Here is a 23,036-nt window from a genome sequence, read left to right on the forward strand (position 1 = left end):
TGGACCGGATGGGATGGGATGGGACGGGATTGGGACAGGGCTGGGAGGGGGCTGGGGACTGGGAAGTGACTGGGAGGGGGATGGGGGGGTGGTAGAGAGGGGCTGGGGATGGGGCTGCCCCCCCTGCTCTCACAAAGAGCCCCTGCCAGCCCCAGAGGGACGGGCCCCCCAGGTGCGGGAAGGTGGGGGCTGTGGCCGGGACCCCCCCGGGATCCCCTCGGCACCCACCTGGTGGGCAGCAGGTGCTGCTTGAGGGTGGCACCGCCCAGGACCTCCCCCCCGGCGGCCCCTGGAGGGTGTTGGGGGAGTTGTGTGTGTGGGCACGGGGGGGGATCCCCAGAGTGCGTGGGTCGGGGGGGGGCACTTGCACAAGCACGCATGGATGCGGGTGCCCAGATGTGCAGGTGCCCAGATGTGCAGGTTCCCTGAGGGGCCCCGCCAGCCTGGGGGGGGGCGGGGGGGCAGGGGGGCTTGCAGTGGGTCCTACCCCCACCCCCCCCACAGGGCTCAGGGTGCTGAGGGTGGCGGCTGTCCCCTCCCTGGGGTGGGGTGGGACCCCCATCACCCCCACCCCCCCGTGTGCCCCCCCATAGTTTGGGGAATCTGGAGCAGCTTGGGTTGAAAAAGGGGCAGTTGAGGAGGGTCACAGGGCGGGGGGCGGGGGGGAGCACTCCGTGGGGAGCGCCGGGAGGGGGGTGGGTGTGTGTGTGCACGTGTATGTGCAAGCGTGCACGTGTGTGTGTGTGCGTGTGCGCACGGCGCTGGCGTGTGCGGATGTGTCACCCCGCACACGGGCAGGCGCTGCCGCTCCGCCCGGGCACGTCTGCTCGCGGGGGGTTCTGCTCGGCCGTGGGGCTGGCCGTGGGGCAGGCCGTGGGTCACGCTGTGGGGCTGGCTGTGGAGCAGGCCGTGGTCGGTCACGCTGTGGGGGAGGCCGTGGGGCAGGCTGTGTGTCACACTGTGGGGCAGGCTGTGGGTCACGCTGTGGGTCACGCTGTGGGGTGGGGTGCCTCTGCACAGTTGTGTTGGTGTGGGGGTGCCCCCGGCTCTCGGGGCTCCCCAGTCCCAGCCCCCCGGTGCAGCTCGTCCCCTGGGGCCCCTCGGGAACCCCCTTACCCCGGGTCCCCCCCCCGTGCCCCGGGCCCCCCCGCCCCGTGCCCGGTGCATCCCCGGGCCTCCCCCCCCGGGTGCTCCGGGACCCCCCCGCGGTGCTCCGGGTGTCCCCGGACCCCCCCAACCCCGGCTCGTTGCAGCCCCGCTGGGGCCGCGGGGGGGCTGCAGCCGGGGGTGGGGGGCCGGGTCGGCCGGACAGCCGGACAGCCGGCCGGACAGAGCGACAGCCAGCCGCCGGGCCGGGGGCGGGCGGGGGCGGGGAGCGCCGTTGTGCAACGGCCCCGCTCCGCTATATAGGGGGGGGCGGCGGGGCGCGGGGGCCACACCACGACGGGACGGGACCCACGGGGTGACCCAGGTAAGCGGGGACCCCCCCTCCCCCCCCCCGCACCGCAGCCCCCTCCCTTCCCCAGGGACCCCCCTTCCGTGAGACCCCCCCACCCCGGGACCCCCTTCCTCAGAGACACCCAACTATGGGACCCCCCCTTCCCCTGGGACCCCCCCTTCCCCTGGGACCCCCCCTACCGTGGGACCCCCCTTCCTTAGTGTGACCCTCACTCCAGGACCCCCCACCCCGGGACCCCCCCATCGTGGCCCCCCCCGGCTCCCCACGCTGCTGACAAGGGGATCAGGGCTGCACCGCCCCAAGGGACCCCCCCCAAAGCCCTGTGGGGTGCAGGGCCGGGGGTCCCCCGTCGTGTCGCCCCCCCGGCCCCGGGGGACGCGCAGGGACAGTGCCGGGCTTGTCCCGAAGCCCCCCGGGGGGGTCCGGGCACCCCCTTTCCCGGGGCAGGCGGGCACAGCCCCGCTCGCTCAGCACCCCGGGGGGGGGGGGCGGACACACATCCCTGCCCCCCCCCGCACCCTGTCCCCAGGCGGGGGTGACAGGGGGGTCCTGGCGGGGGTCCCCTCCCCCCCCCGGCACCGGCTCTCTCGTTCCAGGCTCAGCGAGCAGGTGTGAGTCTCCGGTGAGTGCCGGGCTGGGAGCCCCCCGTCCCCCCCCCCCGACCCCCCGTCCCCCCGTGGGTCCCCGTGTCACCCCTGTCCTCCCTGTCCCCCCTGTCCCCCCGTGTCCCCCGTGTCCCCCCTGTTCCCCCCGTCCCCACGTCCCCCCGTCCCTGCACCCCCATCCCCACTTACCCCTGGTTCCCCCGTCCCCTTGTCCCCCGTCCCCACATCCCCCTGTCCCCGCGTCCCCCTGTCCCCACATCCCCCTGTCCCCACGTCCCCCTGTCCCCCTGTCCCCGCGTCCCCCTGTCCCCCCTTTCCCCCGTGTCCCCCCCATCCCCACGTCCCTGCATCCCCATCCCCACTTACCCCTTGTCCCCCCATCCCCCCGTCCCCACATCCCCCTGTCCCCCTGTCCCCGCATCCCCCTGTCCCCACGTCCCCCTGTCCCCGCGTCCCCCTGTCCCCCTGTCCCCCCTTTCCCCCGTGTCCCCCCTGTCCCTGCATCCCCATCCTCACTTACCCCTTGTCCCCCCATCCCCTTGTCCCCCTGTCCCCTTGTCCCCCTGTCCCCGCATCCCCCTGTCCCCCACGTCCCCCTGTCCCCACGTCCAGCAGCGGGTGACAGGGACACGTGCCACCCCAGAGAGAACGGGGGTCCCTGGGGAGCAGCCTCAGCGCTGGGGGGGCCCAGCACCCACCCCTGGCCCTCCGAGACACCCCCCCCACACACACCCCCGAGCGGTGTCCCCCGGCCACGTTGTCACCAAGGCCCCGGTGGCAGCCCTGCACGGTCACGGCCGCGGTGGTGGCCCCAGGCGGGGACCTTGGGCCGTGGGTGGCCGTGGGTGGCCCTTGCGAAAGGGCAGCTCCGGGAAGGCGTCGGGGGCGCGGCCGCGCTGGCACGTGCGCCGGGGGGGGGGACGCGTCGGGGCGGTGGCGCGGTGACGAGGGCCCGCACGCGGTGACACCGACACCGCTTCCCCGCCGCGGCCTTGGGCATGTCACCGCGGCCTTCCGCCTGCTCCCACCTCCCGGGGGGCGCCCGGAGGGGGGACACACAAGGCTCGGGGAACCCCTACGCCCCCTCCCCACGTCACCCCGCTGCGGGTGGGCGGGTGGGTGCTCCCCGCGGGCGGGGGGTGGCACATATCGGAAGGAGCGCCCGGTGTGGGGTCGGAGCACCCCTCGTGTCCCCTCCTGGGGGGGGTGGGGTGGGGGGGTGGGACAGAGGTGGCATTTCGGGGGTGCCCTGACCCCGCGCCCCCCGGCGCAGAGCCCGGCGCCATGCGCGGCCCCGCCGTGTCCCCCTGGGGTCTCCTCTGGCTGTGGCTCCCGCTGGCCGCCGGCCGCCCCGGCCGCCTCGACAAGGTGCAGGCCGACACCCGCAACCTCACCCGCACCCTCAGCGCCCGCATCCAGCAGCTCCAGGCGAGCCCCGGGGGGGGGGACACACACCCCCACCCACCCAGGGACCCCCCACCCACCCAGGGAGCCGCGGGGGGCCGGGGCGCTGCAGCCGCGTCCCGTCTCACCCGAGGGAGGGGGGGTGTCTGTGCCTCGGGGGGGTCCCTGGGGGGGGACACACCCAGTTCAGGGGTGGGGGGGGGGCTGTGATCCGGGTGGGGGGTGTCTCCAGGGAGGGGCAGCTGGCACAGGGTGTCCCCCACATGGAGAGGGGTGTCCCCAGGGCTGGGTGGGATTGGGGGGGGGACTCGATGCCATAGTTGGGGGTCCCCATGGGGGGATGCTGGGTGGGGGGGCATGGGGGGTCCTCTGGGACTGGGTGGGGTTGGGGGGCTCCACACCCCAAATGGGGGGGTCCCCAAGGAGATAGGCCGAGGGATGAGTGGGATTTGGAGGTGGAGTGGGGGGGCCCTGTGACCTAGATGGGGGGGGTCCCCGGGGGGTCACTCGAGGGTGGGTGGGATTGGGGGGCGGGGGGCTCTGTGCCCTAGATGGGAGGGTTCCCTGGGGGGCTCTACACCCCAAACGGGGGGTCCCCAGGAAGGGATGCTGGGGGTGGGGACGCTCTGCACCCTGGCTGGGGGTCCCCTGGGGCGGTTGCCCAGGGCTGGGTGGGGTTGGGGGGGGCTCTGCGCCCCAGCGGGGGGGGTCTCCCGAGGTGGGGGGCCGTGCCCTGACACCCCACCCCCCCTTCGCCCCCCTCCAGCTCTTCCCCCTGAGCCTGAAGATCAGCGGGCTGGAGGCCATCCCGGGGGAGGGGGCTCCGGAGGGGCTGGGGGCCATGGACCACCGCCTCCAGCTCTTCCAGCGCCTGCTGGGCCGGCTGGCGGCCGCGGGGCTACCGCTGGCCCAGATCGCCAACGACATGGAGAACCTGCGCAGCCTCCTGGGGGTCCTGGGCGCCCACCTGGGCTGCAGCCCCCCCCGCGCCCCCCCGGGCCCCCCGGCCCTGCCCGACCCCCTGGCCGAAGCCCCCCACACGGCCGCCGGGCTGGCCCTGGCACGGCTCCGCGTCTGCCTGGACGGCATCGCCGCCCGCCTCGACGGGCACCCCGCCTGCTAGGGGCACCCCGGGGGTCCCCACAGCCCCGGGGGGGGTCCCCACAGCCCCGGGGGGTACCCCACAGCCCCGGGGGGGGGTCCCCACAGCCCCGGGGGGTCCCACAGCCCAGGGAGGGATCCCACAGCCCCGGGGGGGGTCCCACAGCCCCGGGGGGTACCCCACAGCTCCGGGGGGTCCCACAGCCCAGGGAGGGATCCCACAGCCCGGGGGGGGATCCCACAGCCCCGGGGGGGGGACCCTACAGCCCCGGGGGGGACCCACAGCCTGGGGGGGGACCCCACGGCAAGCCCCCAGCCGGCACAGCCAGCCTGGCACAACCGGCATCGGAGAACGCCGGGCACCCGCTTTCCTCCTTTTCTATTATTATTATTATTATTTATTGCTATTATTATTACCATTATTAGTATTATTATTACTATTATTAAGTATTTATATTTATTCCTCCATTAATTTACAATAAAGGCACCGTTCCAGCACCCCCGGCTCATGCCGCGCGCGGCCGGCGTCACTGGGGTGGGGGTGGGTGGCACTGGGGGCTGCCACGGCCGTGGCGCAGGGTGGGGTGGCCCTGTGACCCCCACCCCCAAAACCATGGCGCTGCCCCTGGGACCCCCCAGGGAGGGCTGGGGACCCCCCCGGCCGAGGGACCCCGGGGACACGGGGGCGTGCGAGGACGTGGCCCGGCTGACTCAGGCCCCGCCGCGGTTTATGAGGCTCCTGGGCTGGGCCCCCCCAACCCCCCCCCCCCCAGCGCCTCCGGGACACGGGGGGATGCGGGGGGGGAGGTGGGCAGAGAGCCCCCCCCGTCCTGTGGGGTCCCTGGGCCTGGGGGGGGGTGTCCCAGGGGTCAGAGTGTGTGTGGGGACACACACACAGCAGGGGGGGCTGTGGGGCACTGACCCCCCCCCCCCCCATGGCTGGGGACCCCCACACACCATAGGGCCCTTCTCAGCCCCCCAAACCCCTCTGCCCCATCTCTCTCCCCCCACCCAGGGGCCCCCACCTCCCCTCACCCCAGGGGCTCCCCCAACACTGCTCCCCCCTCCCCTTCCCACCCCCCCCAGGCCATGGGACTGTGCCCACCCCCACCCAGCCCCGGGGTGGGGGGGCTCAGGGGTCCCAGGGGTGGGTAGAGGGGGCCAGGGGGATGCCAGGGGTTGGGAGGGGGGCTCAGGGACCCCAGAGCTGTGACTTTTTCCTCCAAAAAGCTTTTTATTAAAATATATTCCTCTATTTTTACAGCACCCTGTCCCCAACAGGGTGGGGGGTGCTGGCAATGGGGGGCACCCACCCCTCCCTCCAGCCCCCGGGGGTCCCAAACCAGGCGAGACCCCTGGGAGAGGAGGAGGGACGGGGGCCCCCCCAAATCCCGGGTCGGGGATGACGGCAACAAGGGGCGACCCAGGACTTGGTCCTTCCCCCTGCTGAGAGCCCCGAGGCTGAAGCAGAGACCCCCCAGGGGGTCCCTTGACTCCCCCCATGAGGTCCAGTGACCCCCCACCCACGGGTGGGGGTCGGGGGAGGGTGGTCTCAGCTCTCGAACCACTTGCCCCGTTTGGGCGCGGGGGCGTCGCTGCCCAGGATCTTCCTCTTGTAGCGCTCCACCAGCTCGCTGAAGCGGGCCTCGGCCCCCCCGGCCCCCCCGGCCCCCCGCTGCCGCCGCGCCTGCGGGGGGAGGCGAGGGGGGGCTCAGGGGGGGCCTCTGGAACCCCCCCAACACCTCGCCGGGCAGAGCCAGGGCCAGGAGCACGGGGGGAGGGAAGGGAGCCCCCCGTTGCACCCCTAAATTAGGGCGATTTGACCCGAGGGATTTGGGTGGGGGGTGTCTCACCTGGGTGGGGGGTGTCTCACCTGGGTGGGGGGTGTCTCACCTGGGTGGGGGGTGCCTTGCGCTTCTCCTTGCGCCGCTGGGCTTTGGCCTTGGGCTGTTTGGTGGGGAGGGGCTTCACCTTGCCCTTGTCGCGCTTCCTGGGGGAGGGGGAGAGCAAGGAGGGGGGCACCCATGGGTGCTCGGTACTCCCGTGGGTGCCTGAGGGACCCCAGCCAGGGCCCCGGGGGAGGGCAGAAGCCATAGGGACGGCGGGGAAGGGGGGTGAGGGCCCGGCGGGGGGGCGGAGGAGGGGGTGCCCCCCACCCCGTACCTGATTTTGGGCCCGCGGTGGGAGGGCAGCGCCAGCACCCTCCTGCGGGTGGTCCCGTCCGGCAGCTGCACCCGCTCCCCCCGCGCCTCCGTGCGGAAACCGGACCAGGGCACGGCCCCCGCCGGGGGGGCTGCGGGGCTCGGGGGGGCCGGGGGGGCCTCCTGCCCCACCGCCGGGGGCCCCCCAGAGCCGCGCGCCCCACCGGAGGCCGGTTTCTTCCTCCCCTGATGTTTCTGTGGGGGTCGGGGGGGCTCGGCCGCGTCCTGCTCCGCCGGCTTCGCTTTCAGCTTGAGCTGCGCCAGAGTGGGGGGGGGGTCAGTACCGGGTGGGGGACACCCCCCCCCCCAAAATGGGGGTGCAAAGGGGGGGACACTCCCCTACCAGGCTGCGCTGGGCTCGCTGCTCCTTCAGCTTCAGCTTGCGCCGGTCCTCGAGCGAGAACTCCACGATGGGCCTCTGCGGGGAGAGCGGGGGGGGCACTGGGGGGGGGAGCCCCCCCAAGTAACACCGGGGGGTCGTGGGGAGGGGGGGAGCCCCCCACTAACACGGGGTGTGGGGGGGTCATGGGGAGGGGGGAGCCCCCCACTAACACGGGGTGTGGGGGGGTCATGGGGAGGGGGGAGCCCCCCACTAACACGGGGTGGGGGGGGTCATGGGGAGGGGGAAGCCCCCCGGTAACACGGGGTGGGGGGGGGTCATGGGGAGGGGGGGAGCCCCCCGGTAACACGGGGGCGGGGGGGGGGGGGGTCATGGGGAGGGCGGGAGCCCCCCGGTAACACGGGGCGGGGGGGGGGGGGGGTCATGGGGAGGGCGGGAGCCCTCTGGTAACACGGGGTGGGGGGGGGGTCATGGGGAGGGGGGGAGCCCCCCGGTAACACCAGGGGAGCACTGGAAGGGAGGGGACCCCCACAGGGCTGTAGGAAGCTGGAGCAACCCAAAAGTGGGGGGACCCCCCCAGGGGGCCCTGCAGGGCAGAGAGGGGGAGACCCTGGCGCTTGGGGGGCCCTAAGGGGGTGCAGGGGAGTGATGGGGAAGACCCCAGGAGAGACATAGGGTTTTGGGGGGCCTGGGGATGCCCCCCCGCCCCATGGTGGGGGGGGTTGAGCCCCCCCAAAGGCTGCACGCGGCCGGGGGCACCCACCTTCTGTGCCCCGAAGAGGTGGGGGTTGTTGTTGAGGCCCCGCAGCGCGGCCAGCGCCTGCTCGTGCTCCCCGAATTCGGCGAAGGCGTAGCCCAGGGACTGCCCCCTCCCCCGCAGGTCCCGCATCACCCGGCACTGGGGGCACGGGGGGAGCCCCCCGCCCGTCACCGACCTGCGCCGGGACCCCCGCCCCTCCCCTGCACCCCCAAACCCACCCTAGGGGGGACACCCACCGCCTCTGCACCCCCAAACCCACCCTAGGGGGGACATGGGGGGGACACCCACCATCTCTGCACCCCCAAACCCACCCTAGGGGGGACACCCACTGCCTCTGCACCCCCAAACCCACCCCAGAGAGCACATACAGAGACTCCCACCTCCTCTGCACCCCTATTCACCCCCAAACCCACCCCAGAGGGACATGAGGGGGACACCCACCTCCTCTGCACCTCCCTTCACCCCCAAGCCCTCACCAGAGGAGACATGGGGGGACATGGGGGGACACGAGGGGGACACCCACCTCCTCCGCACCCCCAAACCCACCCCAGAAAAGACGTGGGGGGACACAGACAGGGGACACCCACCTCCTCTGCACCCCTGTTCACCCCCAAACCTACAATAGAGGAGACACGGGGGACGACGACATGGCGGGGACACGACATGGGAGGGGGACGACACGGGGGGACACACCCACCTCCTCTGCACCCCTATTCACCCCCAAACCCACCCCAGAGGGACATGAGGGGAACACCCACCTCCTCTGCACCCCAAACGCACCCCAGAGGGCACATACAGAGACCCCCACCTCCTCTGCACCCCTGTTCACCGCCAAACCCACCCCAGAGGGGACCCAGAGCACAGGGGGAGGGGGGGGGGACACAGACACGGGGGGACCCCCACCTCCTTGATGCGCACGGCCCTGCCGCCCCCCGCCGCCCGCAGCAGCAGGCGCCGCAGCCGGGCGCTGTCGACGGCCTTGGGCAGGTTGTGGACGCAGAGGCGCGTGCGGGACACGAAGATGTTCTGGTCCCGCAGCTTCTGGTACTTGAGCTCCTCAAACTGGGACAAACTGGGCCGTGAGGAGGGGGCCGTGCCCCCCCCCCACCCCCCACCCCAGGAAGGGGCGCAGGCGCCGGCCCCCGGGGGCTGCTCACGCTCACCCGCGCTCGCTTGGCCATGTCGGCGTCGCTCACGCCCTCCGCAGCCTTCGTCCCGGCCCGGATCACTGCAGGGGGGAGAGATGGGGGGCGTTTGGGGGTGCCAGGGGAGAGGAGGGGGGTTTGGGGGTGCCCGGGACCCCCCCCCGAGGGCCGGTACTCACAGCCTTCGCGGGCCAGGTAGAGGTTTCGGGTGCCCGTCGGCTTCTTCGCCTTCTGCCCGCGGAGTTTCCGCGCCTCCTCGCGGCTCACGGCCGGGTCGATGCGGAGCAGCCGCCCGTCCAGCCGCAGCCCCCCGCCCTGGGAAGGGGCACAGCCGGGGCTGGGGGGCACGGCTGGGGGCGGGGGGCGCGGCGGGGACCCCGCACGGGCCCCGGCAGGGGGTCCCCAGGGGCTGGAACAACCCCGGAGAGAGGGGGGACGACGCCGGTGGCAGCCCCCAAACCTGAGGCAGGAGGGCTGGTGCCATCCCCAAGCCCCCGGGGGGGTCCCTCATAGGGACCCAGGGGGTCCCTGGTCTCCCCAAGCCCCCCGGGGGAGGGGCCTCATAGCCACCCGGGGGGTCCCCAGACTCCCCAAGCCCCCGGGGGGATCCCCTGTAGCCCCGTGAAGCGTCCCTCATCTCCCCAAACCCCTGGGGGGTCCCTTGTAGCCCCCAGCATGTCCCTAGTCAAGCCCCTGGGGGGGTCCCTCGTCTCCCCAAGCGCCTAGGGGGGTCCCTCACAGCCCCCCAGGGGGGTCCCACAGCCCCCCACCCACCTCGCTCTCCTCCTGGGCAGCCTGGAGGCATTTCTGTGCGGCTTCTTGCGTCAGGAACTGGGCAAAGGCGCAGCCTGGGGACGGAGGGCGGCTCAGAGGGGGGCTCGGAGGGGGGCTGGGGACAGGAGGGGGCGTCCCGCCGCCCCCCCCCGCTGCCGCTTACCCTTGGAGTGCTCCGTGTCGGGGTGCAGCACCACGCGGACGTACTTGAGGTCCCCGAATCGCTGCAGCAGCTCCCCCAGCGCCTCCTCCTCTGTGTCGAAGGAGAGGTTCCTGCCGCCGAGGCGGGGTGGGGGACACACACACAGACTGTCGCGGGGGGGACACACAGACCCCCCCATATCCTCCCTGGCGTCCCCCCGGCCCAGATTCACCACCACGGCAAAGGGGGGACCCCCGGCTCAGCCCCCCGGGGCCAGCCCCCCACCGGCGCTCGACGCGGCACTCACCGGACAAAGACGGTCCTGCCCTCGCCCACGTCCGAGGGGGGCTGCTGGCCCCCCCGCCGCCGCTTTGGGGGCGCGCCCCCCCCTGCAACCACAGGGAGCCACTGAGGGGTGCCCGGGGGCTGCACCGCAGCGGCCCCCAGGCCCCAGGGACAGCCCCCCCCCCCCCCCCCCCCCCCCCCAAGACCCCAAGGAAGGACCCCCCAGACCCCGGGGATGCGCCCCGAGGCACCCTGCCTGCAGCAGCCCACCCTGCCAGCCTCCTCCACCCAGAGCAAAACAAACCTTCCTCCTCTTCTTCCTCATCCGAGTCCTCTTCCTGCTCACTATCATCCTCCCCGGTTGCTTCCTCATCAGCTTCATCATCATCGTCCTCCTCCTCGCTGCTGTCCCCGGCCGCCGTCCCCTTCCCAGGCCTGTGACAGCCAGGGCAGAGCTGGCCCGGCCCCACAGCAGCCCCGGGGGGGGCACAAAGGGCTCGGGACGGGGGGTCCCACAGCACAGGGACAAGCCCGGCGGTCCCATGGACACAGGGGAGGGGGCTGCACCCTGGACCAAGGCCGAGACCCCCCGGGATCAGCCCCATCCCCCCCCGAGGGGCACAACCTCTCCCCTCACTCACGGGTCTCGTGTCCGGGATGAGGAAGGTTTGATCTTCTTCTTTCCAACTGCTTTTTTATCTTTCTTCTCTTCCTCCTCCTCGTCCTCTTCCTCCTCCTCCTCGTCCTCCTCGTCCTCTTCCTCGTCCTCTTCCTCCTCCTCGTCTTTTTCTTGTTGTTCCTCCTCCTCCTCTTCTTCTTCCTCCTCTTCCTCTCCCCCCCCACCCTTGCTCCGCTCTCGGGCCGCCCCGGGTTCCTCCCCTGAGCTCCCTGCGGGGTGGGACGCACACGGGGACGAGAGGGGACAGTCACTGACCCCGTCCCCCTCCCCAAGAGCCAGCACTGGGGGGTGCCGGGACACAGGGGGCTGCCCCCCACAGCGGGGGGCACCCAGCCAGGCCCGGAGCCATGCTGGGGTGGGGGGGCTGGGACCCTCACCCTGGGGCTGGCCCTCGTGCGTCGCCCGGTATTTGTCCTTAGCCACGGCCCAGTCCACCGCCACCGGCCGTCCTGCGGAGGCAAAGGGACGTGGGGGTGCACCGTCAGCACCCCCCCTTTCCCCGAGGCGGGGGGCACCCCCCAGAGCCCCCACAGAGCAGGGGAAAAGGGAAGAGGCAGAGCCAGACCTTTGATCTCCTTCATGTTCATCCCCCGGAGCGCCTTGGCCGCTTGCAGGACGTTTCCGAGCTGCACGAAGGCAAATCCTCGCATCTTCCCGTCTGCAAGAACGGCGAGAGCTGCTCCGCGCCCGCCCGCGGCTCTGCCCCCCCCGCCCCAGACTGCCACAGCGCGGGGGCCAGCACCCCAAAATCCCTCCCCGGGCGGGGCTCACCTGGTTTCCTGGGGATGTTCACCTCCAGCACGGTGCCGAAGGGCGAGAAGAGAGAGCGCAGGTCGTCCTCGGAGCACTGGGGAGACGCCGGCGGGTGAGGGAAGGGGCTGGGGGGCTCTGGGATGGCCCCCCGCGGCGGGCAGGGCGGGACGTGGGGGTCACCCCAGCCCTGGTGGACCCCAGTACCTTAAAGCTGAGGTTCCGGATGATGAGCCGCGCCTTCCTGGAGGCGCCTCGGGGCTTCTTCGGTCTCGGGGGGGCAGCAGCGGCAGCCTCGACCCCCAGCTCACCTGCTGCCGCTGCTGCTTCATCCTTCTTCTCCTGCTGCTCCTCCTCCTCCTCCCCCCGGCGCCGCGGCTTCCTCCGGCCGTCCCTGTGCCGCTGGCGGGCCGGCGTGACGGCGAGGCGGCGGCCGGCGAGGGTGGGGGCCTCGCGCAGAGCCCGCTGGGCGTCCTCGGCCAGCGAGAAGGTGACGTAGCCAAAGCCGCGGCTGGTTTGGGTGCCTGGGGGGGCGGGGGGGCGGTGTGAGGCCCCTGCACCCCCTCCCTCCCTCCCTGTGTACCCCACTGTGCCGCCTCCTCAGTCCGGACCCCCCCAAACGGGTTTGCTCCCAGCGTACGCACCCTCCTGTGCCCCGCCCCAGACCCTCCTAGCCCATGGCTCCGGGTGACCCCACAACCCCCAGATCCTGCCCCCCCACCCCTAGGCTTCCTCTGTGCTCCCCCCCAGACCCCCTCAGCCACCCCCAGACCTTGATCCCAGACCCCGATCGCAGACCTCCTCAGCCCACCCAGCCCCTGATCCCAGACCTCCTCAGCCACCCCCAGACCCTGATCCCAGACCCCGATCCCAGACCTCCTCAGCCCATCCAGCCCCTGATCCCAGGCCCCCTCAGCCACCCCCAGACCCTGATCCCAGACCCCCTCAGCCCATCCAGCCCCTGATCCCAGGCCCCCTCAGCCACCCCCAGACCCTGATCCCAGACCTCCTCAGCCCATCCAGCCCCTGATCCCAAACCCCCTCAGCACCCCCCAGACCCGTCCCAAGCCATCTCAGGCACCCAAAACCTCTTCAGCCCCCACCAGACCCCAGTCCCAGAAGCCCCTGGCTCCCTCAGGCCTCAGCGCCCCCAGACTCAGACTTCCCCGACCCCAGGCCCAGGCCTTGGCCCCCCCAAACCGCAGCCCTAGGCTCCTTTAGTACTCCAAGACCCCTCAGCCCCTGGTCCCAGACCCTCTCAGGTCCCCCCGGCCCCCCCAGACCCTCTCAGGTCCCCCTGGGCCCCCCAGACCCCCTCAGCCCCTCCAGACCCCGGTCCCAGGCCCCTCAGCCCCCCCCACCAGGCCCCAGTCCCAGACCTTCTCAGCCCCACTCATCCCCCCCAGACCACCTCATCTCCCCCAGGCCCCAGTAGAAGGCCCCATCAGCCCCCCCAGGCCCCAGTCCCGGACCCTCTCAGGCCCTCTGGACCCCCCAGACCCCTGTTCCAGGCCTACTCAGGCCCTCCCAGGACCCAGGACCCCTCACACCCCCCAGACCCCGGTCCCAGCCCCTCTCAGGCCCTCCCAGCCCGGGTCCCCCCAGGTCCCGACCCTTCTCGGTGACGACGAAGCAGCGGCGGAGAGGCCCGAGGCTGCCGAAGACCTGCTCGAGGTCGGCGCCGGTGGCGGCGGGGGGGAGGCCCCGCACCAGCACCGTGCGGCCGCCGGCCGCCGCCATCTTGGGCAGGAGGGGCGGGGAGGGGCGGGGCAGAGCGGCGCCGGCGGGGGCGGGCGGCGGAGAGCGACCCCTGGCGGCGCGGCGGGAGCGGCGGGCCGGGGGGGTGCGGGTATTGGGGAGTTTCGGGGAATTTGGGGGGGTTTCGGAGGATTTGAGAGTTTGGGGAGGGGTTGGGAGGTTTGCGGGTTTGGGGGGTCTTGGGGGGTTTCGGGGGATTTAGGGGTCTTGGGGGGCATGGGGAGGTTTGGGAATTTGGGGGTTGGGGAGAATTTGAGGGGTTGGGGGGGATTTGGGGGCATTTGGGGGGACTTGGGGGATTTGAGAGGTTGGGGCTTTGCGGGTTTGGGGTAATTTGGGGTAATTGGGGGGATTTGGGGCATTTGGGGGATTTCGGGGAGTTGGGCAGATTTGGGGGTCTTGGGGGTTTCAGGATCCCATCCCAGGGCTGGGGGGTTTGGGTGGATTTGGGGGGTACGGGGGGATTTGGGGGTCCCACCTTGGAGCTGGGGGGTTTAGGGGGATTTGGGGGTCCCACCCCAGGGCTGGGGGTTTGAGGAGATTGGGGGGATTTGGGGGTCCCGCCCCGGGGCTGTGGGTTGTGGGGTTGGAGGGGTTTGGGGGTTCCGTCCTGTGGGCATGGGGTGGTAGGTGGGGGTTAGGGGTCCCCCCCGGAGCTGGGGGGGGTCGCGGGCGTCCCGCGGGGTCACACTCGCATCCTTCACATGTGGCACTTTATTGGGTACAGGGGGGTCTGGGGGGGCCACGACGGGGGGACCCAGCCCCCAGTGCCCCCCAGTGCTGGGGGGGGAGCTTGGCAGAGGGGGGCCCTGGGTTACAATGGGGAGCTTGGGGGTCTCTGGCACATGGCATGGGGGGAGGGGGGTCAGTGATGTGGTGTGGTGCTGGGGGGGTCCCGAGCCTTGGCGGGGGGAGACGGGGGGGCTCAGGGACCTGGGGGGGGGGGGGCCAGGTTGTCACCAGCACTTTGAGGGGGGTCTCACGGACTTGTGGGTCCCCAGCTTGTCACTGGGACTTGGGGGTCAGGGTCCTGGGGGGGCTCAGGGACTGGGGGGATCCCCAGGTTGTTCACCCGTACTTGGGGGGTCTTGGGGACCTGGGGGGGCTGCTGGGCGGTCCCCAGGTTATCATCAGCACTTGGGGGTCTCAAGGACATCAGGGGACCCCAGATTGTCACCCGTACTTGGAGGGCTCAGGGACTGGGTGGGGTCCCCAGGTTGTCACCAGCAATTGGGGAGGGGGGGTCTTATGGACTTATGGGGTGGCTGGGGGGGTCCCCAGGTTGTCACTGATACTTGGGGGGCTCAGGGACCTGGGGGGACCCCAGCTTGTTCACCCATACTTGAGGGTCTCAGGGACCTGGAGGGGTGCTGGGGGGGTCCCCAGGTTGTCACTGGTACTTGGGGGTCCCAGGCACCCGGGGGCGCTCAGGGACCGGGGGGTCCCCAGGTTGCTCACCCGTACTTATGAGTCTCGGAGACCTGGGGGGCAGCCGGGGGTCTCTGGGGATGTGGGGGGGGTCCCCAGAGTACAGCAGGCATCTGGGGGTCCTGGGGGGGTCCCCTGACCAGGCGGGGCCGGGGGTCCGGAGCAGCATGCCGCGGGGGGCCGGGCCGGGGTCTCTCCGTTGCTCCCCTGGGGGGGGCTGGCCCCACTGGGGTCCCACGGGGGGGCCGGGGCCACCCCGCGCCCTACAAGTCTATGGTGTCGCTGCCCAGGCTGCGGCGGTCGGCGCTGGGGTCCCCGGGGGGCTCGGGGACCCTCCCCACGGGCCGCCCCCCCTCGGCTCGGGGGGCTGGCGGGGAGCGGGGTGTCCCCCCCACCCAGCTCCGGGAGGGTCGCAGAGGGGGGGCTGCCGGGTCGGGACCCCGCCGGGGGGGACCGGGGGCTGGCACCACCGCCGGCCGCCCCCCCCGGGACAGTCCCTGGGGAGAGGGGCTGCCGCCTCCGGGGTCCCCCCGCCGGCCCCGCGCCCCCGGGGACCCCACGGAGCCCCCCCCACAGGAGGCGGCACGCTGCAGGGCCGGGGGCCGGGGGGGGCCCGCGGTGGCGAGAGCCGGGGTGCCGGGGGTGCCGGGGGTGCCGAGAGCCGGGGTGCCGGGGGTGCCGGGCTCCGGGGTGCCGGGGGTGCCGAGAGCCGGGGTGCCGGTGGTGCCGGGCTCCGGGGTGCCGAGAGCCGGGGTGCCGGGGGTGCCGGGCTCCGGGGTGCCGGGGGTGCCGAGAGCCGGGGTGCCGGGGGTGCCGGGCTCCGGGGTGCCGGGGGTGCCGAGAGCCGGGGTGCCGGGGGTGCCGGGCTCCGGGGTGCCGGGGGTGCCGAGAGCCGGGGTGCCGGTGGTGCCGGGCTCCGGGGTGCCGGGGGTGCCGAGAGCCGGGGTGCCGGTGGTGCCGGGCTCCGGGGTGCCGGGGGTGCCGAGAGCCGGGGTGCCGGTGGTGCCGGGCTCCGGGGTGCCGGTGGTGCCGGGCTCCGGGGTGCCGGTGGTGCCGGGCTCCGGGGTGCCGGGGGTGCCGAGAGCCGGGGTGCCGGTGGTGCCGGGCTCCGGGGTGCCGGGGGTGCCGAGAGCCGGGGTGCCGGGCTCCGGGGTGCCGGGGGTGCTGGGCTCCGGGGTGCCGGGGGTGCCGGGCTCCGGGGTGGTGGTCGTGCCAACACCCGCCGTACCGGTGGTGCCCGGCCCCGTCCCGGCGGCCGCGCCGTTCGCGGGGGCGCCGGGGCCGGGCCGGAAGGTGCCGGGCCGCCCTCCCAAGGCCTCGTCGATGCTGCGGCGCAGGTCGATGGGCGAGGGGGGCCGGTAGCCGGCGGTGGGGTCCCCGTCGGGCTCGGGGGGTTCGGGGGACACCCCGCAGAGGGGCAACGCCTCGGCCCGACCCCGCGACCGGGGGGGCGCAGCCGTCGGGGGGCTCGGGGGGGTCCGCGCGCCGGGGCGGGGGGGTCTCCGCCAGCGCCAGCGCGGCGAGGGGCAGCCCCATGGCGGCCTCGGCCAGGCGACAGCCCAGCTGCAGCCCCCACCACGCCCAGGGGCCGGGGGGCGCCGGCCCCCCCCACCCCAGCTCCTGCAGCGCCCCGAAAACCTGCAGCCCCGCGCTCAGCACGGCCCCCGCCGCCGCCGTCCCCAGCGCCGCCGCCGCGCCCCCCCCCGCCCCGCCCTTGCCCCGGGGACCCCCCCGGGACCCCCCCCCCGCAGCGGGGCAGCGCCCACACGGCGAGGGCGGCCGCCAGGGCGGCGAAGAGCCCCCGCGGCAGCAGCAGCAGCCCCGGCAGCCGCCCCGACGCCGCCACCGCCCCGACGGCGCCCACCGCCCCGGCCGCGTGCAGCACCCCCAGCGCCGCCACGGCGGGGGTCCGGCAGCGGGGCGGGGGGCGCGGCGGGCGCAGGGCCAGCGCCAGCCCCCAGCCCAGGCAGGGGAAGGGCAGCTCGAAGAGGAGGCGAGCGGCGGCGGGGGGCAGGCGGCCGCGCCGCTCGTAGGCGTCGAAGAAGAGCGGGAAAGCGCGGGCGGCCCCCGCCGCCGCCAAGAGCCCCCCCCGCAGCCGGGCGGCGGCCGGGCGGCGCCGGGGGGCCCCCACCAGCACCAGCAGTCCCAGTAGTCCCAGTAAGGCGAAAAGGCATCCGACCCCGTAGACGTGGGCGTCCCAAGCCGGGCCCCAGGTGGCGGCGGCCGCCGGCCAGGGGGTCTGCAGGGCTACGAAGTGGGGGGGCCAGGAGAGGAGGGCGCCGGGGGGACCCCCGGGGTCCGGTCCCCCCGAGCCACAGGCGGAACCCGGGGTGCAGGCGGAGGCGGCGGCGGGAGGGGGGGGCGCGGCACCCCGGGAGGGCTGGCGGCCGGGGGGGTGGGCTGCGGGCGAGGAGAGGTGGGCAGGGTTGGGGGGCGGGATGGGTGGCAGCGTGCACCCCCACATCCTTCCTGGCCCCCCCCCCCCCGCACCCCCATAGCACCCGTGCCCAGTGGCTCCCCGTGCACCCCCTGCCCCGGTGCTCTGCCCCCCAACCAGGGTCACACCGGCCATTTTGGGGGTGGCAGGACCCGCCCCCCCCCACTCCCAGGAACCCCCCCCTCACCTGGCTCAGCGCCGCTGCCAGCCTGCTCCTGCTCCTGGGACCCGTTGCCCCCCGGCCCCTCATGGCCGAGCCTGGGGGGCACCGTGGGCACCAGGAACCCTGTGCGGGGGGAGGCACACACAAAAAGGGGGGGGGTCCCTCAGCATGGGGGGGGCCGTGGCGGGGGACCCCAGCCCCCCTCGGCTGCAGGGCACTCACCGGCAGCGCCGAGTTTCTTGGCCAACTCCGAGATGCCGGCCTTGATGCCGGGGATGAGCGGGATGGGGCGGTGGGGGCCGGGGGGGACCCGCAGGAGGCTGGTGGGGGGCACGGCCCCCCCCGGCCCCGCTTCGGGGTCCAGCCCCGCCGTCAGGTCGATGGCGATGTCCAGCTCCAGCTCCTTGTCCCGGTCCCCGGCCGGGGATGCCGGGGGGGTTGGGATGGCACGGCTGGGGGGTCCTCCCCAGCCCCCCGATTCCTCCGGGGGGGTCCCGGAGCCCGGCTCGTCCCCGGGGTCAGGCCAGCCCGAAGCCGACGGCGGTGGCGGGGCGGGGGTCCCAGGGGTGCCGGGGGTCAGCGGCGCGGGGCGGGGGGGTCCCGGGGGGGCAGTGGGGGCGGCGGGGCGGGGGTTGCCCTGGCTTCGCACCTTGATCTTGAAGTTGAGGCCGAGGTTGAGGGAGAGGACGGGGGCTTCGCTGCGAGGCGCGGGGGGTCCCGGCGCCGTCCCCGGGGGTCCCGGCAGGCCGCTGGGTGCCGGGGGGGGCGGCGGGGCGGCAGCGGGGGGGGCCAGGCACAGCAGGGCCAGCAGCAGGCGGGGGGCAGCCCCCGGCCCCGCGGGGGACGGCGGGGACATCGGCGACGGAGGCACGGCCGGGGCGGCGCTGCGGAGAGGGGCACAGGGGAGGGTTACCCCGGCGTGTGGGGCACGGCCGGCCCCACGGCACGCAGCCTGACCCACGGCACAGCCAGCCCCACGGCACGCAGCCTGACCCACGGCACAGCCAGCCTGACCCACGGCACAGCCAGCCCCACGGCACACAGCCTGACCCACGGCACACAGCTTGACCCACGGCACACAGCCTGACCCACGGCACACAGCCTGACCCATGGCACAGCCAGCCCCACGGCACGCAGCCTGACCCACGGCACGCAGCCTGACCCACGGCACAACCAGCCCCACGGCACGCAGCCTGACCCACAGCATGCAGCCTGACCCACGGCACGCCGCCTGACCCACGGCACAGCCAGCCCCATGGCACGCAGCCTGACCCACGGCACATGGCCAGCCCCACAGCACACAGCCTGACCCACGGCACGCAGCCTGACCCATGGCACAGCCAGACCCACGGCACGCAGCCTGACCCACGGCACAGCCAGCCCCACAGCACGCAGCTTGACCCACGGCACGCAGCCTGACCCATGGCACAGCCAGCCCCACAGCACGCCACCTGACCCACGGCACACAGCCTGACCCACGGCACGCCGCCTGACCCACGGCACAGCCAGCCCCATGGCACGCAGCCTGACCCACGGCACATGGCCAGCCCCACAGCACACAGCCTGACCCACAGCACAGCCTGCTCCATGGCACAGTGGGCCCCACGGCACGCCGCCTGTCTCATGGCCCAGCCAGCCCCACGGCACATGCACAGCCCCACGGCGTTCAGACAGCCCCGTGGCACCCTCAGCACAGCTGGCCCCGCAGGGCTCACCCAGCCCCATGGCAACAACCCAGCCCCACGGCCCCGTCCCCGCCCCAGCGTCCCCAGCAGGACGGTGGCCCGTCTGTGCCGATGGCACTGGGGCAGCTCTTGGAGGGGGGGCCACGACCGGGGGTGTCAAGAGGGCAGGATGGGGACAGGAGGGTCCCTGGCAGGGGGGGACAGGAGCACCCCGGGCGCAGGCAGCCTGCCCGCACCAAGCCCTGCCCGCACCAAGCCCTGCCCGCACCAGCAGCCCCCGCCCAGCCGGGTCGGGCAGGACGGACAGACGGAGCGCACTGGGCTCCCCCCGCACCCCGGCACAGCCCTGCCCGGGGGGGGCCTGGCACCCCCCGCCCCCGGCTGAGGGCAGGGCAGTACAGGCAGGGCAGGCAGGGCTCGTCCCACCACGCTCCTGCCACCCTGGGGACGCGCGGTGGCACATGGGGATGGGGGGGTCTGTGGGGCAGCCCCCTCCCGCGGGCCGGAGGGGGTGGGGGGGGGCTCCCCCGAGCCGGGGCCACCCGAGGGAGCGGGCGCCCCCCCCCCCCCCCGCCCCCGGCCCGACGCCAGGTCCCTAATCTTTGTGACAAGGCCTGTCTCCGCGGTGTCACATCGGGGCCCGTCAGGGCGGATGCGATGTGACGGGGGCTCACGGGGCACGCGGGGACCTGTCACTGCCGCCACCGCCGCCACCACCGCGCCCCGGCCCCCCGCACCCCGCCCCCGGGCCCCCCGGCACCCACCGCCCCGCCCCCGGGCCCCCCGGCACCCACCGCCCCGCGGGGCTGCTCCCCCGGGCTTTGCGCACCGGGTCACGCTGGTGCGGCACCCCTGGGTGGCACCCACGCCCCCCCCACCCCCCCACGCCGCCCCCGGCCCCCGGGTGTGCACACGCGTGTGCTGCGGGGATCGCGGCGTCTCCCCGGCACGTGGTGTCGCCCCCGGCCAGCCGGGCCGCCCGCACCCACGGAGCCCAGTGTGCGCACCCCCCTTGCACGCCCCCGACCATGCACCCCCCCTTGCACGCCCCCGACCATGCACACCCCTTTGCACCCCCCCTTGCACACCTCTGAGCATGTGCACCCCCCTTGCACACCCTTTGCACCCCCCCTTGCACACCTCTGACCACGCACACCCCCTTTGCACACACCCCCTTTGCACACACACCCCTTGCACGCCCCTGACCCCGCACCCCCCCCCCGCACCCCCCCGCGCTCCTGTCACCCGCTCCCCCACCTGCCCGGCGCAGCGGACACGAGCGTGTGCAGGTGCGGGGCACGCGTGTCGTCGCGTGTGAGCACGTGTGCGTGAGCTCAGCCTGCGTGACGGGGGCACGACGGGGGCTCTGCGTGTGCATGCATGTGCGTGTCCAGGCGTGTGCGTGTCCGTGTGTCCGTGTCCGTGCGGTGCTCGGCTCAGCCCGAAGCCCTGGCTTTTCCGTACGGGGTGCACACTCACACTCACACTCACACTCCCCCACCAGCTCTGCTACACCCACTCACACACCGGGCACACGCGGGTCCCACACAGTCCTGCTGCCCCAGCACCCCCGGCACCCCCGGCACCCCCAGCACCCCCGGCACCCCCAGCACCCCCGGCAGCCTCAGCACCCCCGGCACCCCCAGCACCCCCGGCACCCCCAGCACCCCCGGCACCCCCGGCACCCCCGGCAGCCCCGGCACCCCCGGCATCCCCGGCACCCCCGGCATCCCCGGCACCCCCGGCAGCCCCGGCAGCCCCGGCACCCCCAGCACCCCCGGCACCCCCGGCACCCCCGGCAGCCCCGGCAGCCCCGGCACCCCCAGCACCCCCGGCACCCCCGGCACCCCCGGCACCCCCGGCAGCCTCGGCACCCCCGGCACCCCCGGCACCCCCGGCACCCCCAGCACCCCCGGCACCCCCGGCACCCCCGGCACCCCCGGCAGCCCCGGCAGCCCCGGCACCCCCAGCACCCCCGGCACCCCCGGCACCCCCGGCACCCCCGGCAGCCCCGGCAGCCCCGGCACCCCCAGCACCCCCGGCACCCCCGGCACCCCCGGCACCCCCGGCACCCGCGGCACCCCCGGCATCCCCGGCACCCCCGGCACCCCCGGCACCCCCGGCACCCCCGGCAGCCTCAGCACCCCCGGCACCCCCGGCACCCCCGGCACCCGCGGCACCCCCGGCAGCCCCGGCACCCCCGGCACCCGCGGCACCCCCGGCACCCCCAGCAGCACCGGCACCCCCGGCACCCCCGGCACCCCCGGCACCCCCGGCACCCGCGGCACCCCCGGCACCCCCGGCAGCCTCAGCACCCCCGGCACCCCCGGCACCCCCGGCACCCCCGGCACCCCCGGCAGCCTCAGCACCCCCGGCACCCCCGGCACCCCCGGCACCCCCGGCACCCCCGGCAGCCTCAGCACCCCCGGCACCCCCGGCATCCCCGGCACCCCCAGCACCCCCGGCACCCGCGGCACCCGCGGCACCCCCGGCATCCCCGGCACCCCCAGCACCCCCGGCACCCCCGGCAGCCCCGGCAGCCTCAGCACCCCCGGCAGCCTCAGCACCCCCGGCACCCCCGGCACCCCCAGCACCTTCGGCACCCTGTGTCCCTGCATCCCAGGTACCCCAGCGCCCCTCCATCCCCGCTCACCCCCGCACCCACCGGCCTCCGCGGCGGCCCCGACCCGACACCGGCGGCGGCGGCGGAGCAGCGCGGGGGGGCGGGGCGGGCCGAGCCCCCTCCTCATCCTCCTCCTCCTCCTCCTCCTCCGCCCCCGGCCCCGCCGCGAAGGCTCGGCTGGGCTCGGGACTGGGCGGGACTGGGGTCGCTCCCACCGCACCTCGCGTGGAAGCACCGCACGCGCCGCTCCGTGCGCGCCCCACGCACCCCCCTCACTGCCCCCCCCCACTGCCCCCCCCACTGCCCCCCCTCACTGCCCCCCCCCGCAGCCCCCCCCACTGCCCCCCCTCACTGCCCCCCCCTCACTGCCCCCCCCCGCAGCCCCCAAACGTGGCGGCTCCCGGGCTGTGAGAAGCCCCCGCCCGCAGCCCCAGGGTGGGTGACATGGGGCGCGGGGGGGGCGGGGGGGCGCGGAGGGGGGGCGGGGGGGCGCGGGGGGGGGCCGTTGTCACCAGGTCACTGCTGCCCCCCGGGACCACACAGCGGGGGGACATCGCGGGGGGGCGGGGAGCCGTGGGGGGCCTGCGGGGGGCCGTGGGTATCCATAGGGGGGCTGTGGGCTCAGTGAGGAGCAGTGGGCTCTGGGGGGGGCTGTGGGGCTCTGGGGGGGGCCTTGGGGTCTGTGGGGGCAATGGGGGGGCCACAAGGCTCAGCAAGGAGCCGTGGGGGCTGTGGGGGTCCGTGGAGGGCTGTGGGGGGCAGTGGAGGGCTGTGGGGGTCCGTGGAGGGCTTTGGGGGGCTGTGGGGGTCTGTGGGGGCCCGTGGGGGGGGCGCGGTACCGCTGGCGCTGTGTGAGGCATTCTGTAACCACGGCCTGGCCTAATCCTGGCACCCACCCCCACCCCCACCCCGGCACCCACCCCCACCCCCACCCCCACCCCGGCACCCACCCCGGCACCCACCCCCAGCCCCACCCCGGCACCCACCCCCACCCCCACCCCGGCACCCACCCCCAGCCCCACCCCGGCACCCACCCCCACCCCCACCCCCACCCCCACCCCCACCCCGGCACCCACCCCGGCACCCACCCCCAGCCCCACCCCCAGCCCCACCCCGGCACCCACCCCCACCCCCACCCCCACCCCCACCCCGGCACCCAGCCCCACCCCCACCCCCACCCCGGCACCCACCCCCAGCCCCACCCCGGCACCCACAAGTGCCTGTGGGACACAGGGCTGCCCGCAGGGTGGGGGCAGCGTGGGGAGGGGGTGTCCCCGTGGTGGGGGGTCCCCATGGC

At 74.8% G+C, this 23,036-nt stretch overlaps 3 protein-coding genes across 3 annotated transcripts; 1 reads left to right on the top strand and 2 right to left on the bottom strand.

Annotated features, from left to right (window-relative positions):
* Positions 1–3,347: 3,347 nt before the first annotated feature.
* Positions 3,348–4,591, top strand: LEP (leptin). Its single transcript, XM_064452859.1, has 2 exons — positions 3,348–3,492; positions 4,235–4,591. The coding sequence occupies exons 1-2, from the start codon at positions 3,349–3,351 to the stop codon at positions 4,589–4,591; spliced, it is 501 nt and encodes a 166-aa protein (XP_064308929.1). The 5' UTR covers position 3,348.
* Positions 4,592–5,783: 1,192 nt separating this feature from the next.
* RBM28 (RNA binding motif protein 28) lies at positions 5,784–13,423 on the bottom strand. The gene is made up of 18 exons (XM_064441530.1): positions 13,259–13,423; positions 11,853–12,169; positions 11,667–11,742; positions 11,461–11,553; positions 11,273–11,344; positions 10,858–11,104; positions 10,521–10,651; positions 10,239–10,320; positions 9,953–10,062; positions 9,790–9,863; positions 9,195–9,330; positions 9,034–9,098; positions 8,774–8,932; positions 7,874–8,008; positions 7,114–7,188; positions 6,733–7,025; positions 6,463–6,559; positions 5,784–6,256 (listed from the first exon to the last, which is right to left on the bottom strand). The coding sequence occupies exons 1-18, from the start codon at positions 13,383–13,385 to the stop codon at positions 6,122–6,124; spliced, it is 2,424 nt and encodes an 807-aa protein (XP_064297600.1). The 5' UTR covers positions 13,386–13,423; the 3' UTR covers positions 5,784–6,121.
* Positions 13,424–15,094: 1,671 nt separating this feature from the next.
* On the bottom strand, positions 15,095–21,825 carry PRRT4 (proline rich transmembrane protein 4). Its single transcript, XM_064441702.1, has 5 exons — positions 21,782–21,825; positions 17,654–18,315; positions 17,456–17,554; positions 16,060–17,231; positions 15,095–15,976 (listed from the first exon to the last, which is right to left on the bottom strand). Exons 2-5 carry the CDS (start codon positions 18,285–18,287, stop codon positions 15,095–15,097), a joined length of 2,787 nt encoding a protein of 928 aa, XP_064297772.1. The 5' UTR covers positions 18,288–18,315; positions 21,782–21,825.
* Between the last annotated feature and the right edge of the window lie 1,211 nt (positions 21,826–23,036).

This window comes from Phalacrocorax carbo, chromosome 1, assembly GCF_963921805.1.
Source record: "Phalacrocorax carbo chromosome 1, bPhaCar2.1, whole genome shotgun sequence".
Classification (NCBI taxonomy): domain Eukaryota; kingdom Metazoa; phylum Chordata; class Aves; order Suliformes; family Phalacrocoracidae; genus Phalacrocorax; species Phalacrocorax carbo.